Source organism: Pinus tabuliformis, chromosome 4_2 (assembly GCF_031772625.1).
Source record: "Pinus tabuliformis cultivar Carrire ecotype Pingquan chromosome 4_2, CPIR1, whole genome shotgun sequence".
Classification (NCBI taxonomy): domain Eukaryota; kingdom Viridiplantae; phylum Streptophyta; class Pinopsida; order Pinales; family Pinaceae; genus Pinus; species Pinus tabuliformis.
Window position 1 is genome coordinate 312,340,074 of NC_142304.1, and position 17,568 is coordinate 312,357,641.

At 39.9% G+C, this 17,568-nt stretch overlaps 1 protein-coding gene across 1 annotated transcript in view; it reads right to left on the bottom strand.

Annotated features, from left to right (window-relative positions):
* LOC149169224 (pantothenate kinase 2-like) overlaps positions 1 to 17,568 on the bottom strand; it is a 403,110-nt gene that overhangs the window by 268,366 nt on the left and 117,176 nt on the right. Inside the window, exons 10-12 of the mRNA XM_089428613.1 lie at positions 8,220 to 8,332; positions 7,807 to 7,999; positions 7,060 to 7,271 (exon numbers count right to left, since the gene is read on the bottom strand). Of these exons, the coding sequence (XP_089284739.1) occupies positions 7,060 to 7,271; positions 7,807 to 7,999; positions 8,220 to 8,332 (518 nt within the window). The remainder of the gene's footprint in view (positions 1 to 7,059; positions 7,272 to 7,806; positions 8,000 to 8,219; positions 8,333 to 17,568) is intronic.

The window sequence follows — 17,568 nt, forward strand, 5'->3', positions numbered from 1 at the left end:
CCCTACGCATAAAAGGAGCCTCTCTCTCTCACACGTGTGGTTGAAAGGAAGACGTTCTAGGGTAAGGAAGACGCAGAAAGAAGGACGCTAGGGTAGCAGGTCATCTCTTTGACCGACGTTGACCATCCAGAAGTGTGGAATGGGTGTGGTTGCCTCTCCTAGGCAGGCCGCAATTTTTGGCACAAAAACCGAGGTGATCTGACCTCTGGTTTGACCGGTGTTAACTGTTTAGGGCAGCAAGTTGACTTCAGAAATCTACAAATTGTACTTTTGGGGTTGTTCAAGGGCTGTTTCTTCAAGCTGTTCGAGGACAAGTTGACCGGAAACTAACCAAGCATTTTAGAGGTCAATTTCAACTAGTTTGACCAAGTTTGACTTTGCTGATCTAGGGTTTGCTGCTTCTGATATAAAATTATAGAATTCAGATTTTGTACTATTTCTCTCTGCTGAACTATTGAAGATAAAAGAAGATTTGATCAAAGGGTTTCCCCACATTGGGGTTTGTCGCTGTTAAGTTATGGTATGTTCTATGCTTATAATAGTTTACTTCTTTTTCTTATTATATTACACAGATTAGCAATCACATGTACATAAAGTAAAGTGCAGATAAAACATTAAACGATCGACAGAAAACAAGCCAAGACAAGAGACACAAGATGTGGCGGCTAGTCAGGGACAAACCCCACAATGTGTGGGGAAACCCTTTGATAAAATCTTCTTTTATCTTCAATAATTCAGCAGAGAGAAATAATACAATAAATTTGATTCATATCAGCAGTAGCAAACCCTAGATCAGTAGCATCAGCATTAGCGGCTTCATCATCAAGCTAGAGCAAACAATATCTCACAAACTGACCTTCGGATCGGCTTGATTCCACCACCAAAAGTTGCGGCTTCCAGATGAGGTTCAGATGAACCTACAGCACAGTTCAGATGAAGAGATCTTCTTGTCCACGTAGGTCAAACTTTTCTTTTGCAGTTGCAGCTTCAGTTTCGACAGCTTTCGAGTTCAAACTAGGGCAATCGATATCTTGCAAACCGTCCGTCGGATTGACTTGATTGCACCACCAAAAGTTGCGACTCTCAGAGGAGGTTCAGATGAACCTACAGTGCAGTTCAGATGAGAAGATCTTCTAGTCCACGCAGGTCAATCTTTGCTTCTGCAGTTGCAGCTTCAGTTTCAGCAACTTCTGGCTTCACATGTGTGAGGGAGAAACCCTTTTCTGCGTAGTAGAGAAGAAACTCTTTTCTGCGCAGTAGAGAGAGATGTGATGAAATGAGTGAGTCCATATGAGGAAAAGTCCTCCTGTATTTATACACAACGTTGGTGTTTGAATAGATGCGATTGTTAGGCTTCTGAGCCTACATGAATTGTAGCTCGGCTTGAAAATAATTCCATAATCAAAATAAATTCATATCTCCATGAATACTTATCAGAATCGGATGATCTTTATATCAATTCTACACCTCTCGATGAGAGGAATCTAATAAAAATATTATCAGCCATGAATAAGATGACCCACATGAAGTTTGGCCCTAGATGCCAATTTTAACACTCCCTCTCAACTAGGGAGAACTTCATCTGCAATCTATCTATTGGTCACTACTATTCATCCATCAAATGCACTACACTGTATAGCCTGACCCTTGCCCTGCTCTGCTCTATTCTGCCTGTTTTGCTTCGTCTTGTTCTGCTCTGTACTGATCTGTATTGATCTGCTCTGTTCTGCTCCGCTCTTGCATTGCTCTGTTCTGCTCTGCTTTTGTCTGAATTATGAAGAAGAAATGATCGAGGATGTATCATACTGACTCAAAGTCAGTCTCAGAGCATGTACCACTGGTCCCAAACCAGTCTCAACCAACCCGAAGTCAGCGTCATAGTATGGTACAACTCCACTGGTCCCAGACTAGTATCATCCTCCACTGACTCAAAGTCAGTCTCAAAGTGCCTACCACTAGTCCCAGACCAGTCTCAACCGACCCGAAGTCAATTTCATAGTAGGTACCACTCCTACCATTGGTCCCAGACTAGTATCGCAGTCTTAGAGAGTGTACCACTGGTCCCGGACTAGTCTCAACTGACCTGGAGTCAGCGTCATAGTATGGTACAACTCCTACCACTGGTCCCATACTAGTATCATTGATCCCAGATCAATGGAGGTCATCCTAGCATAGGGAGTACGGCAGATACAATGATGCGGCCATCGGTACTACTATGGTCCCTAACTTCATTTCCCTGCTCATTGATCAGATGAAAGGTACTTCCCATGAGTCCCAAACTGCATGGGTAGGATGCCTCGATAGGAGAACACATCAATCCTGTCCTCACAGGAGAACACATCAATCCTACTACAATCGCCATGGAGAACACATCAATCCAGGCCGCCATGGAGAACACTTCAATCTAGGCCTCGCAGGAGAACACATCAATCCTGCTACAATCGCCACGGAGAGCACATCAATCCTGCTATAATCGCCATGGAGAACACATCAATCCAGGCCTCACAGGAGAACTAATCATCCTGCTACACAGGAGAGCGAATCATCCTGTTCCACAAGAGAGCGAATCATCTTGTCCCACAAGAGAGCGAATCATCTTGTTCCAGTGCACACCACCAGGGGAGGGTGAGTCACCTTGTGGTCGTATGTTGCTCTAGTAAGAACCGCAAGCCCTCAGAGCTCCCAGAGCTCAATGTATGCAACATGTAGGACCCTTGTACAAGGGTTTCTTGACGACTCCAAGTCGTTTGGGAAAATCACAGATTAGATCTTTCCTCGGGGCTTTGACAAGGTGTATCGACATGTACATCATCTTAATGTGATGGAGCCCCCTTGCTAATCGACTTACCATATCCCAGATGATGTCTATCTGCTGGAGCAATCGACGAATACGGGATTCCTCAATAATCAAATCCCACCTCTGGTTGTTACAGAGAATCACAGTGGTATCCAATGTAAATCCAAACAGCTCACTGAAGAGCTTTCACAACCAGACTGCCTCACAGGAGGCCATGCTAGCAGCAATATACTCTGCTTCGACGGTGCTCAAAGCCACTGACTTCTGCATCCTGCTCATCCAGGATATCGAAGCAGATCCCAAGGTGAAACAGCACTAAAAAGTGCTCCAACGATCCTCCACACTACCTGCCTAATCGGCATTCAAATAATCATGTAGTTTCATATTTCCGGCAGTGTATCTCAATCCATGAGAGATTGTGTCCTGAAGACATCTCAGAAGATTCTTGACACCAATCTAGTGAGGCTCAACCAAATATGAGCTCACAATGCTAACTGCAAAACATATGTTCGGACGGAGGTTCACCAAGAACATCAACACGAATGAGTTTTTGAGACTCAGAGGCATTTCCCAAATTTGGTCCAACATCACTACCATATAACTTCTGAAAGTTAAGATCCTCAAGGCAGTCACAAGCTTGCAGTCCACCATACCAAATCTTTCCAGAATCTTCACCACATATTTTCCTTGAGATAGGAAAATTTCCCTTGGCTTTTGCCACACTTCAAGTCCTTGGTCCTTCATTTCAAATTTAGAAGCCAACTCCCTCTTACATTTTTGAATGAGAGGGTGTGCACCTATTAGAAAGAGGTCATCTACATATAGCACCAATATGAGAGGCTTGTCATCTTCAACCTTAAAATAAAGGTTAGGATCAGCTTCACTCCTAGTGAATCCCAGCTTCATCAAGTAGCTATCGATCCTCTCATACCATGCTCGGGGTGCTTGCTTCAGCCCATAGAGAGCCTTCTTCAACCCGCATACATGAGATTTTCAATCATAAATCTCAAATCCTTCGGGTTGCTCCACATAGGCCTCTTCTTTGATCGAACCGTGCAAGAACACGGTCTTGACATCCATCTGATGTAGGTTCCATCTTTGTGAAGCCACAAGGGTTATGATCAAGCGGATGGTCGTATATCTGGCAACAGGTGCAAATATCACATCATAGTCTATACCTTCCTTCTGGGAGAAACCACGAGCAACAAAACAAGCCTTATACTTTTCCGTACTTCCATCTGTTGCATGCTTTATCTTGTAAAGCCATTTAGAAGTGACAACTTTCTCGTCCAGGGGTCTGGGAACTACTTCCTAGACATCATTCTTCATAAGACACTCATGTTCTTTGGTCATAGCATCCTTCCATATTTGATGCTTGACGGCATCTGAGAATGATGAAGGCTCATTTTGTATAATCGTGCTCATGATGGTCAGCACTCAGGTATCCCTGACACCTGTTAGGTTTCTTACCTTCACGAAAGGTTCCTCGTGGTGCATCATGTCCTTCAGCATCATCAAGTATCCCCCTAAGCCATGGAGGCCTATTCATAGAAGAGGGAGGCTCAGGTGGATAAATAGGATCCATGGGTACCTTCACATCAGGTATTGTTACATCATCTACACATAAAGACAGCTTCCACAATTGTACGGCTCTTCCTTTCCGCCACACCATTCTGCTTAGGAGTATGTGGTGTAGTAGTCTCCCTCTTAATGCCAACGTCAAATATGCTTGAGTGAACCAACTGTAATATATTGGAGGTCTTGCTTGAGCTTGAGGGGAATGGTCCCCTTTTGAGTTTTCCTTCGGCACATCCCAAACATACACCTTTTTCTACTCGGAATTCGGGCATCCCTGTTACCATATGTCTTACATCAGGTAGAGCTTTATAATGAAGGTGGGCAAACCTCTAATGCCAAAGTTCGGACTGAAGAGATGTGTCATAAGATATGACACCTAGCGGACTTCCATCGACCTGATATAATGAATCAACACGAAACCCAAGAGTAAAGGCATCTTTAACATTATTTTTCCATATACGTACCTTGCCATCGCTGAAGGTTACCTTGTAGCCTTTGTCTTCCATTGTCGAGATGGACACCAAGTCCTTTTTGAGGTCAGGTGCATTTAATACATCCTGGAATTTGTAGCCTTCTTGAATGGTTGTCCTCTTCCTTGATTCTCAACTCTCCTCTTACCTTTGCTATTGAATTTGTCATTCCTTTGATTGCCATCAGAGGGATTTTGATCATCGTCCCGGTGTGAGTCCTTTCTATCAGAGCACTCCCTTGCATAGTAACCTGCTTTATCGTAGATCTAACATCGTCCTTTTCTTCCACCCTTCAGTCCAGCCTTTCCTTTTGATTTAGTCCCGTAATTATTTCTTTTCTTAGCATGAGAAGAAAAGGCAATAGGAGGACCTTTAGGCATGGGCATTTCTTGCTCTTCTACGCTTGTTTCTTCTAGAATGCATCTAGCCATTAATTCCTCGAACCCAAGAATTACATTATTGTTCAGAAGAGTAGTCCTGAACACGTACCATTCGGATGGTAATCCTCCAAGAGACGTGAGTGCCATTTCTCTGTCAGTAATAGTCTCCCCAATAGATAGGAGATCGTTCTTGATCTCGAGGACAAACCCCACAATGTGTGGAGAAACCCTTTGATCAAATCTTCTTTTATCTTCAATAATTCAACAGAGAGAAATAGTACAATAAATCTGATTCATATCAGTAGTAGCAAACCCTAGATCAGCAACATCAGCATTAGTGGCTTCATCATCAAACTAGGGCAGACGATATCTCACAAATCGACTGTCGGATCGGCTTGATTCCACCACCAAAAGTTGTGGCTTCCAGAGGAGGTTCAGATGAACCTACAGTGTAGTTCAAATGAGGAGATCTTCTAGTCCACGGAGGTCAAACTTTACTTCTGCAGTTGCAGCTTCAGGTTCGGCAGCTTCCGACTGCAAACTAGGGCAATCGATATCTTGCAAACCGTCCGTCGAATTGACTTGATTCCACCACCAAAAGTTGCGACTTTCAGAGGAGGTTCAGATGAACCTACAGCGCAGTTCAGATGAGGAGATCTTCTAGTCCACGCAGGTCAATCTTTACTTCTGCAGTTGCAGCTTCAGTTTCAGCAACTTCCGGCTTGACATGTGTGAGGGAAAGACCCTTTTCTACGTAGTAGAGAAGAGACTCTTTTCTGCGCAGTAGAGAGAGAGATGTGATGAGATGAGTGAGTCCAAATGAGCAAAATTTCTCTTGTTGGTGTTTGAATAGATGCGACTGTTGCACTTCTAAGCCTACATGAGTTGTAGGTCGGCTTGATAATAATTCCATAATCAAAATAAATTCATATCTCCATGAATACTTATCGAAATCGGATGATCTTTATATCAATCCTACACCTATCGACGAGAGGAATCTAATAAAAATATTATCAGCCATGAATAAGATGACCCACATGAAGTTTGGCGCTAGTTGCCAATTTTAACAGTGCCTGGCTAGCCGCCGCATCTTGTGTCTCTTGTCTTGGCTTGTTTTCTGTTGATCATTTAATGTTCTATCTGCACTTTACTTAATGTATATGTGATTGCTAATCTGTGAGTAATAAGAAGAAAAATAAGTAAACAGCTCTAAGCATAGAACATACCATAATTTAACATACTGCTAACAGCATCGGGAAAGTTTGCAAATCTCATATTTCTCCATATCTGAGCTACCGACACTATAACCAAAACCAAAGTTGTTTTGAGCAAAATTCCAAATGTATTTTCGAGGACATTGATATACATATGTTGTTTTATAAAAATATCAGTCTGACCTCTTATGTGTTATATAGCTATTTTTTTTTATCATGGAAAATGTCCATTGGGAAACCCTCTTATGTATTTCAAACAATGGGCATGACCCCTAGTTGTGTCCTCTCCTTTCATTTTGCGTGTATATATATATATATATATAGTACAATCACTCAACTTATTCCAATATTCTTAATTATTATAGTACAATCACTCAACTTATTCCAATATTCTAAATTATTTCTGTCATTCATGGATGATATTACATAAAGAGGTTGCTTACACAAATAAATTTGACAAGACCTCTAACAATTGTACATTTTGAGAGTGATAAAAACTGGACAAGGAAAAATTATGCTTGCTATTGTCATGCTATGCTTTTCTAGTTTTCTGGAGTCAATTTGTGTGTAGATTATTAAAACAAGTGGAAAAGAATGTTAAGACATAGCATAGAGCTCACCCTTTCGGATCTGCTAACAATGGAAATGGCTCCAATGATGGAACAAGATGGAGCACCCCCACATTGAGAGTAGCACTAGAATCAGGCCGCAATAAACCTTCCTGAGAAAGTGGCCGCTCAAAGCCTCCAAGACCTGTTGTACCTGGAGAAGCCATGGGGACAGGAGCTGTGATCTCTATGCCCTTTTGTACAAATTTTTCCATCCATGAGATCTGCATAAAATGATAACCCAAAAAAGATGAATCAATTTCCCACAGGCAAATATTAACATAGAGAATTAACCCAAATACTGTGTCTCTTGCATAGGAAATTATTAAACCTTTGCCAGGCCTGAAAATACTACAGCTTCAAGATATAATAAATATGTGCACAGATACTATTATCGTGTAAGAAAAGGATATTGTTCCAAGGTCTCCTTTGGTTTGCATTGATCAGAAAAAATTCAAATCAGTTGGCCCAAAATTTCTTTTACCCTGAGTATCGATGATCAATTAGAAACAAGTGAACTCATCAAATTTTTCAAGCTGAAGGAACACTAATAAATATGTTCTTTAAATTTTCCAGTTCACTGACTATCTAAAGAACTATAATTGCAACGATGTAAATTCCATAGTAGAAAAAATAGCCGTTAGAAATGGGCATAACAAACAATCCCAAAGATTGCATCAACAATATAATGGATAATAAAATCCTAGATGAGTTCAAATAATAAAATATCCCAGCTAAGTTAGTGCCCCCTAAAGAGACCTTTTCATTTAGATCCCTAATTGGTGGACCATGAATTTTTCCTCCTGCATATGGTGCTCCCATTGGAAACCGCTCAACAAACTGATTAGCAGTCCAGTGTGCAAGCCCATGTTTATCATAACTCATAAATGCTCCCAAGGCACCCAAAAACCCTTCATGGCGCAAAAACATTGCTTGTGCTTCTCCTTTTGACCTGAAAAGGAAAAACAAACAATGGAAGTAGTGAAGCTCACATTGAAAAAGAAAAAAAAATGTAAGACATTGTCTACTTCACCTATCTGAAAATAGAAGACAGAATGTTTTTCTCAATAGACAAGTTCATTCCACAGCCGTAGAAGGGGAAATAACCTCCTTATGAGACAACCCATGAGTACTCACAAACATCTTCTATGTACAAGAGACATCAAATTTACCAGAATTTTACTGCAAATGAGAGGGTGTCCATAGTGTACGCATGACCACGTATGAAAAATCCTCCAAAAAATATTCGCTTGAGCCCATAACGAAGTGCATTCAAATATGCAATCTACAAACATGTGAAACCAAAATAAAAAGATCAGAAGAAAATAAATGATCCTTCTCGTCAGAATATCACTATAATACTAAGAGAACCTACATCAGGCAGGTGCTTTAGAAGCCAAGAAACCAAGTCAAATCTGTTACAAACATGTTAGTGAAAAGTTGCACCGCAAGGGAAAAGCATCTCTATCCCACATATAAGGACTTAACTACAATTAATTTGCAAGCATCAAAAAGTATCAATTCACATTTAAGTTTCATAGGAATTTGGAAAAGATGGAAAACTTGAATGTGCATTGTTTAGCTCACATTGAGTCCATGTCCCTTTGCAAACATTCTGATCACTATGGTAAATGAGGTGCAGTAATTTGTAGTTCACCCTTCTTCACCAATACTTCATTGTATTGTACCCACTGAGGAGTACCTTGTCAATCTCATGAAATTTCGGGGTTTATTCCGTTTTGGTGAATGTGGTGTTTTATCAAACAGTTGGTTTACTCACCACTGTAGGTGCATTTCCTTGTTTCTTGTTTCAAACAAACATATAATGTTGAGACAAATACTAATGAAAATGCTTCAGAATAATAATATGGTGCTTATATTAAATTCAGCCAGCATCCATTACATTAGTGACCACAATGACAGCCATAGAACACCCTTCTCATTGAAATGTAAACTCGGAAAATACACAGAAATCCACTAGGAACACATAGTCATCTCATAGTTTAGATAAATGAGAATAAAACACGGTGACCATAGAACCTGATATGTATGTACAGCCAATAAAATCTTCAGTGCAAGGTCTGCTACATCAATAGTTCTCAGTGACCCAAGCGAGCTACAGCCAGGAGAACATCAATACACGTGCCTTTAGATGGCTAACTACTCAGCTCTTTGTTTCTCAGTGCTCACAAACTCAGCACCTTATTAACTTGAAGCTCAGACCTTTCTACAGTGACTACCGGCGATCATAGACACGGCCTCCTTATAATATTCAGTCCAAGGAATAAGTTCAGCAATTGTAAGAACAGTGAGGCAGCCACTTTGTTTCTCAGTCTTTATCCTCTGCTGCAGCCATGAGAACACTACAGGGATTCCCTTGGTAACTGATAGGTACGCACAGCAATCATAGGTGACTCGGCCTCCTTGCAATCTTTAGTTTCAGCCTTCAAAACTGATGAACCCAGCCAGCATAAACAGATGTAACTTTATCCCAAGGTTAATAGCAACACGTCTCCCTCCTTCAGCAGAGAAACATGACCAGCACTGGCACTACGAATTCTGTCTGGAAACAATTAAACTCAGGCCCAAATAAAGATCTTCATTTCTGGAACTAAATGATAGTCAGTACAAAATGCATTCGGCCCTCCTCTGATATCTCTTCCACAGTCCCAAGCAATTAAACCACTCGGCCTCCTTGAATTTATATGTGCTGATACAAGGTAAGAAATTTGGCCTCCTTGTTATAAATGACTCAGCCCTCTTATAGAAATCAATCTCCTTTGAGTGGCTCGAACCTCCTATTGACGGAATTTGATGGCCTTGATAACCACTGTAAAATTGGGAAGAACTTCGATGTTCAGTCCCTCCTTCAATCTGAGCGAAAAGGGAGCAGATAAACAACTCGGCCTTTGTTTGTTGATAAAATAACTCGGCCCTGAATAAACTAGCTCAGCTGTCTTGATTTGGAGAAGATCTGAGCCTGGGATTAATAGAGAACTTGTCCCTCTAATTTGGCAATGGAAATCCACTGAAAACTCTATACGTATCAGCCCGGCCTCTTGATTTGGAAATTTATGTAACCTTGCAATAAACACAAATGGGAGCCCTGAAGTGATCGTTCCCAAGAGCTAACTAGGGTGGCACTCGAAGTCCACCGAAATCAGCTTAGTGTTTCCCTTGAAACCCTTAAGTTTGAAACTCGCTTGAGTTTCTTTTCAATGAAAATAAGATGCGATAGGAATAGAATGCTCAACAAATGAGTCCATCCTCCTTTTATAATTTCTCCCCATGCTTCTAGACTTCCTTTTAATATTATTTTATTGGTGGGAGTCATTTTCCACTAAATGATTTTTTGTCGCCATGTTAATAAAATAATATTTTTCCGCCATTCTCCAATAAAATGATATTTGCCACCATTCTCTAATAAATTAATATGGGCTGTTTTTCTCAATAAAATAATAGTTGCCCCTCTTTTATTCATATCACCAAAATTGGGAAACTCCTTAGTGATTTCCATGCTCACAAATTGGGGATATTACATTCATAGATCTAGGTTTTTTGACTTGCAAGATCAAAGATTTCAGTTCCAATATTTTTCTTGATCTGCAGTTTTACATGAAACAACTACACATTTTTCTTCAACAACAATCTTCGTCATTCAGTTAAGGGCCCCATTGTTATCGGAACTAGACCGGAACCTGTGGAACTGGCAGGTCGAGCTGTTTTTGAGAAAAATCCAATCCAGTGTTACTTGGGAGCGGAAACAAAAGCGGGGAGTGGGAGCGAAAACGGGTGTGGGAGCGACATTTTCAAAAGCTCCCGGTTTGGGAGCGAATCCCGGAGCGTTTTGTATATAATATATATATTTTTTATATTTTTTTATTTTGATACATATATGTCAACAAAAACATGTAGAATGATGAATTAGATAAAAAAAAAGATAAAAAAACATAGATTGAACCATATAACAACAATCATCTAGAAGTTATAATCTTCATCAACCATGTCCACAAGTTAGTTACACAGTAACATACAACATATTGAGTCATGATTCATCAATCTTAAAGTTTCAAGCTTTCAAAATTCAATATATAACATTTATCATCATTGAACACCAAAGTTGTACTTGTAAGCTAAGTGTAACCATTACAACAAATAATATCTAACATGAAATGAAATGTTATAAAATGAAATGAAATGAAACAACTTTCAACTTTCATGAAGCATCATATTCATAATTCATTACTACTGAGTTATAATTGCCAACTTCAAACTTAAATTGTCATATATTGTTTAAAAAAATATCATAATAAATATGAAAGAGTCAACAGTTATAAAAACTACTAGAAACTAGAAAAGACAAGTAAATCTATTATCTATTGCTTATGCTTGGGCCTCTTGCCACAACGAGAAACATCTAATTTTTTAGTCTTGTTGGAAAATCAGGATCTTTATCACTAATATCACCCTCTAAGCATTAATATCTAGAGGTATCTTTGTCATTACCTATGTATCTGTATAGGGATCTTTGTCATTAATATCACCCTCTAAGCATTAACATAAGATAGAAAAAGCATAGCATGTCAAGTCAAGATTTTGTTTGAGTGATGCGTACATTTTTAGGCGAGTCATGATAGAGGAGTTCGACAACCAATGTCACTAACATCAAGGTACATAGAGGGATTGGTGCTCTTGATTAAATACGAGTTCCATACCCTAATACATAACAAAATTCAATGGAAACAATGCAATCCTAAAATCTTGAAAAACTGATAAGTCTGCTAGATTTTGAATGAAATCTAAAATTCTACTTTTTGCATATGAAATCCAATGAGGTCGGAACCACTCTCAAACATCCTGAGTCATTTCATGGTAATGTTAAAAATTTAAGTAAAAGGATGAAAATGAAGATTAAAGAGAATTTAACATTACCATGAATCGCATATCAATACTAGGGCCATAGACTTGATCATTAAGCTGCCCCACTAAAAACTTATTTGTTTCTTTGAAAAACAATTGCATTTGAAACATCATTGGAAAAAAAAAAATTGCAAAAAAGGCAAAACGCTCCCAAAAAGGCAGGGAGTGATTTTCTTTTAGGGAGCGCGCTCACGAAATCGCTCCCGACCCGCTCCCGAGTCGCTCCCGCCCGGAGCGTGGATTGGGAGCGGGAAGAGAGGGGGGGGGGGGGGGGGGGGGAGGCACTCCCCCGCAACTATGATCAAATCCAATCAAGTGATTCAGATCGTCTTAGGTTAGTTGAGTACCAAACCATCCTTACAGTGACTTCAGACACAATGAAATTTGCATTCTAACAACAGTAGTTTTTGTAGGGCTACTTTAGTTCATAGAGTGATGCAAAGAGTTAAATTTAGTGTTTCACAGAGACATGCCCCACATTTCCCATGCTCCGGGAATGGAGGGATGCCTAGGAAAATGTTTCCCCATATCCCCCTGTTATTCTTCCACGACATTGGAAGCTAGGTTAGGATCTTAGAATCTTTGACACTACCAATCTAAATGCCACAACAAACTACTTTGCACAGTGGAATATAAACAACAGTAAATCAACTAGTGCACAAAATAGAAAACTTTTTACAATTTTGAATAACCCAAATTTGTTCTACTAACACACAGTAATACAACTGTCTAGGGCTCCCATACCAGGGATAATGGCCTTCATACATCCACTGATACAAGAATACAAACTAGGGCTTGTTGTCAACAACTATGACAACCAAATTGCCCTGAACAAGATACATTGACCGTCTAGCTGATGTAGTCGACAATCACAGCTGCCTTGATCGTACCCTGAACACACTTGTTGGTCCTTTTGCTCCTAATTTGCAGCACTGTCATTATCAATGGATCCTGGTCCTTTATGTCACTGAAAATGGCTCACCAATCTACCCTCTAGTTGATCATTTTCTCATCAATGACTCAACACATAGGGACTCTTATTGAGTTGTTCACAACTCCATTTGTGAACAACTCTAGATTGCTACCGGTTTTCCCGCACTAGGTTTTCCTAGAAACAGTTGTTCAAAAATAATTGTGTCATATTTATGTGTGCGCTAGCATTTCTTAGTTTATAGCATTTTTATTTCCAAAGCGTTTATTTCATTTGGTGAAGAAATTGCAGTGTGAATAAGTTGATATTAATCAGAAAATTAATAAACTATTAATCAGTTGGGAGAATTAATTTATAGTTGTTTCATTTTAAACGAATTTTCACATGGTATCAGAGCTTATTTGATGGACAGGAGGCTCAAAGAAGGAGGAGGCAAAATTTTGTTGTTCAGAGGGAACAGCAGGACGAAATTATTTGTGGTTGCGCAGTGCCTATCCAGGTAGTGCGAATTGTTGGACAGGGTTCAATTTTCTAGTTGCAGGTGGCAGGAAAGTTTGATTTGTCCGAGGAAGCAATTCTAGCAGGCAGAGGGAGCAGCAGCTCAGTATTTTCGCAAAGAAGATTTCTTGTTTGGGCGCAGTTGGATTTTGCAAAAGTTTGCAGTAGCGGAATCAGCGCCAGGTGGAAGAGGAATTGCACACATAGAGGGAGATTTCTCTCAAAGGTTTTCTAGCTAAGAAATCTAAAATTTCCAGTTGCAGCAGGCAGTAGCAACATGCAGATATTCTCAATCCAAGGAGTGTGAATAGCAGTGCTAGCAGCCGAGTAGGTGAAAGAGGGAGATTTTCGTCCCAGGTTCAATTTTTTGCAGAGATGGCTTCAGCAGGACTCTGAGATTAGGGTAGATTAGAGGGTGCATCAAACAATTGTATCTGGAAGACCAGGATGGCATTCCTGCTAGATGAGTATGGTCTAAAGACATACGCAGAAAGAGATGTCGCAGTACCTACAAATGCGGACCAGCTAGCAAATTACAATAAAGAGATGCCCAAGGCAAAGCAGTTGATTCTCGATGGAGTGTAGGAATTTATAGGGTAAGTTCCTCAGATAGAACACCAAAGGACACCGCTCACAAACAGATCACAGATCAGTACACTAGTATTCTTGACGTGGTTAAAACCCTCAAAGAGGGAAACAGTCCACGACCTGAGCCAATGCAGGCCACTTCAGGCAATTTATTAATGTAAAAGAAAGAAAATTTACATAAGCTTCTCTCATGAACGGTCACCTTACAAATGACCCTCCATGCTCTTTAAATAGAGATCATGGACCAATCAGGTGTTAAGCCACAGATCAAGTGTCGGTAATACCGAGGAGAGAATGAACTGTCGGATCACTTCATGTCTAGAACATATCATGACCGTCGGATTGTAAGTTACAAAAAGTACATACTAAAGAAACACACTTTACCTAACTATACACTAGACCAAGTTATAATTAATTATTTCGTATGTGTTGGAATATCCTAACATCCCCCCTTAACAACAACTTGGGATAGGATTGAAGGATGTACAAATCTGACACAATAGGAGAAGGAAGGAGGCATTAGAGCCTATCCCCCCTTAGTGACAACTTCTTGAACTCCAACCATAAATCGAAAGTAAACTTCGCCTCTGTGAGAACCTTTGTAAAGATGTCTGCAACTTGAACATCAGTGGAACAATATTGCACTTCAAGAACATGGTCATGAATGAGCTTTCTGATGAAGTGCATGTGTAGTTCAATGTGTTTGCTGCACTGATGTTGGACTGGATCTTTGCATAGTTGAATGGCACTTTGATTATCATACCAAAGTGTAGTCGGATGCTGCTGCTGAAAGCCAAACTTTGACAGGATCAGACAAAGCCACAGGACTTCCTTATTAGCTTCTACGGCGCCACGATACTCTGCTTCTGCTGAAGAAAGAGAAATGGCACTTTGTTTCTTGCAAGCCTGTGTAATAGGTCCAGAACCAAGAGTGAAGACATAACCTGCAGTACACTTTCGATCATCAGGGTCACCAGCCCAATCAGAATCAATGAAACCAACCAATAGAGGAGATGCTTCTGCACTGTAATGAATCCCAAACTGAACTGTACCTTGAACATAACGAAGCATTCTTTTAGCTGCTTTCCAATGACTTTCATGTGGGTTTTGCATAAACCTAGCAATAAGGCCAACAGCAAAGGAAAGGTCAGGACGGGTATGGGTCAGATACAAAAGTTTTCCTACAAGCTGACAGTATAAGGTAGCATCAACTTCAGGGGAAGTACAAGTGATTGAAAGTTTGGCTCCAGACTGAAAGCGCAAAGGGGATGGCTTACAATTTTCCATGTGAAAGTGGCGTAGAAGATCACAGGCATACTTGGACTAGGAAAGGGAAATACCTTACTTGGATTGCAAGACTTGAAGACCAAGAAAATAATGCAAGTGTCATAAGTCTGTCATTTCAAATTGCTTTTTAAGGCTGGACTTCACATGGTTTATAAGGTTGGGATCACTACCAGTAAGGATAAGATCATCAACATAAAGAACAAGAATGATAAGAGACTTACCCACTTTCTTGGTGTAGACAGTATTGTCAGAATGACACCTAGAAAAGCCAGTATCTAAAAGAAAGCTATCCATTTTGGCATACCAAGCCCCCAGGGGCTTGCTTGAGACCATAAAGGGGTTTCTTAAGCCGACATACAAGGTTAGAGTCTGTTTGTATAAAGCCAGCAAGTTGTTCCATATAGATTTCTTCATGCAAGTCCCCATGCAAGAAGGCAGATTTAACATCCATCTGGTGGACTTCACGTTTGAAAGAGGCAACAAGGGAATGAACAAGGGAGATAGAGTTCATTTTGGCAACAGGGGAGAAGGTTTCAATATAGTCAATGCCTTCAACTTGTGAAAAACCCTTAGCAACAAGACGAGCTTTATGTTTATCAACTTTTCTATCTGGTCCAAACTTGGTTCTGTAAACCCATTTGCACTAACAAGTTTTCGTCCCTTTGGAAAAGGAACAAGATCCCATGTATCATTTGCCAATAATGAACGATATTCTTCATTCATAGTTTCGTCCCAATCTGGATGGCCGAAAGCTTCTGCAAAGGTGTCAGAATCATAATTCATTGTAGCTTGAACCAGTAAAGAAGAGGCTCTACCGAACTAAGAACGTGTACATCGATGATCTGTAGGATCACCTGCAAGAGCACCTGTTGCATCCCGAGTAGCACGGACCCATTTTGGAAGTTGAGGAGCTGAAGGAGTAATAGAAGGGAAGTTACTCGGTCAGACCATCTCGAAAGATGGGATCAAGATAGATCCTGAAAGGGTTGAGGCAATCAAAAAGATTTATCTTCCTCATAATTTCAAATCCCTTCATTCTTTCCTTGGAAAGACCAACTTTCTTAGGAGATTTATTCCAAATTACGCGAAGATAGCCAAACCTATTCAAAGTCTTCTTAAGAAAGATGCTAAACTTTTGTGGAAAGAAGACAGTGAAATGGGTTTTCAAGAAATCAAAGGTGTTATTGCAAAAGCTCCTGTTCTGGCTAGCCCTAATTATTCTAAAGATTTCATGGTCTTTTCTTTTGCTTCAAAAGATACAATTGCTAGTGTCTTGTTACAAAAGAACAAGGAAGGTCACAAATAACCTATTTCTTCCATGAGTAGAGCTCTTCAAAATTCTGAATTAAATTATACTACCATGGAGAAGCAAGCATATGCCTTGGTCAAGTCTCTTAAGCCTTTCAGGACTTACGTGGATTATTCTAAAATCAATGCTTTTGACCCACATTCAGTTGTTAAAGATATATTAACTCAGACTGATTGCTTAAGGACTCCTGCTAAGTGGGTTACTAAGATCCAAGAGTATGACTTGGAGATTAGACCCATTAAGTTGGTCAAAGGTCAAGGATTCAACTAAGGAAATGAGAAAGCTCTTGGTTTGCTTTGTCTTAACAATTCATCTTCACTTGACCTGCAAAGATTAGGAGAGCATGATTGGTACAAGGACATCATTCATTATTTGTTAAATATTACATGTCCTGATCATTTAGTTACTCATAAAAGAAGGGCTCTTAGATTAAAAGCAACTAAGTATTGCCTTATGAAGGATGGCCTCAGATGGAGAAATCCTGAGGGTATTATACTTAGATGTGTTGATGAAATTGAGTCCAAGAAGTTGATTTCTGAGTTTCACTCAGGATTTTGTGGGGGTCATTATGCTGCTAGAACTACTGCCCAGAAAATTTTGAGAGTTGGTTATTATTGGCCTTCAATTTTTTCTAATGTGCATAAGTTTGTTAGAAGTTGTCAAGCCTGTCAATTGTTCATTGGGAAACAGAAGCTTGTTGTCCTGCCCTTACAATCTATGGTTGTGGAGGCACCTTTTCAGCATTGGGGTCTAGACTTCATTGGGAAGTTTCATGAAAATTCTAGCAATGGCTACTCATGGATTTTGACTGCTACTGATTATTTCACTAAATGGGTAGAAGTCATTCCTGCTAAGAATGTTCCTGAAAAGGTTGTTATGGATTTTATTGAAAGTCACATCATTACTAGATTTGGTGTCCCAGCTAAAATCACTACTGATAATGCCAATGTTTTTAGTTCTTCAAAGTTTTCATCTTTTTACTTCAAGT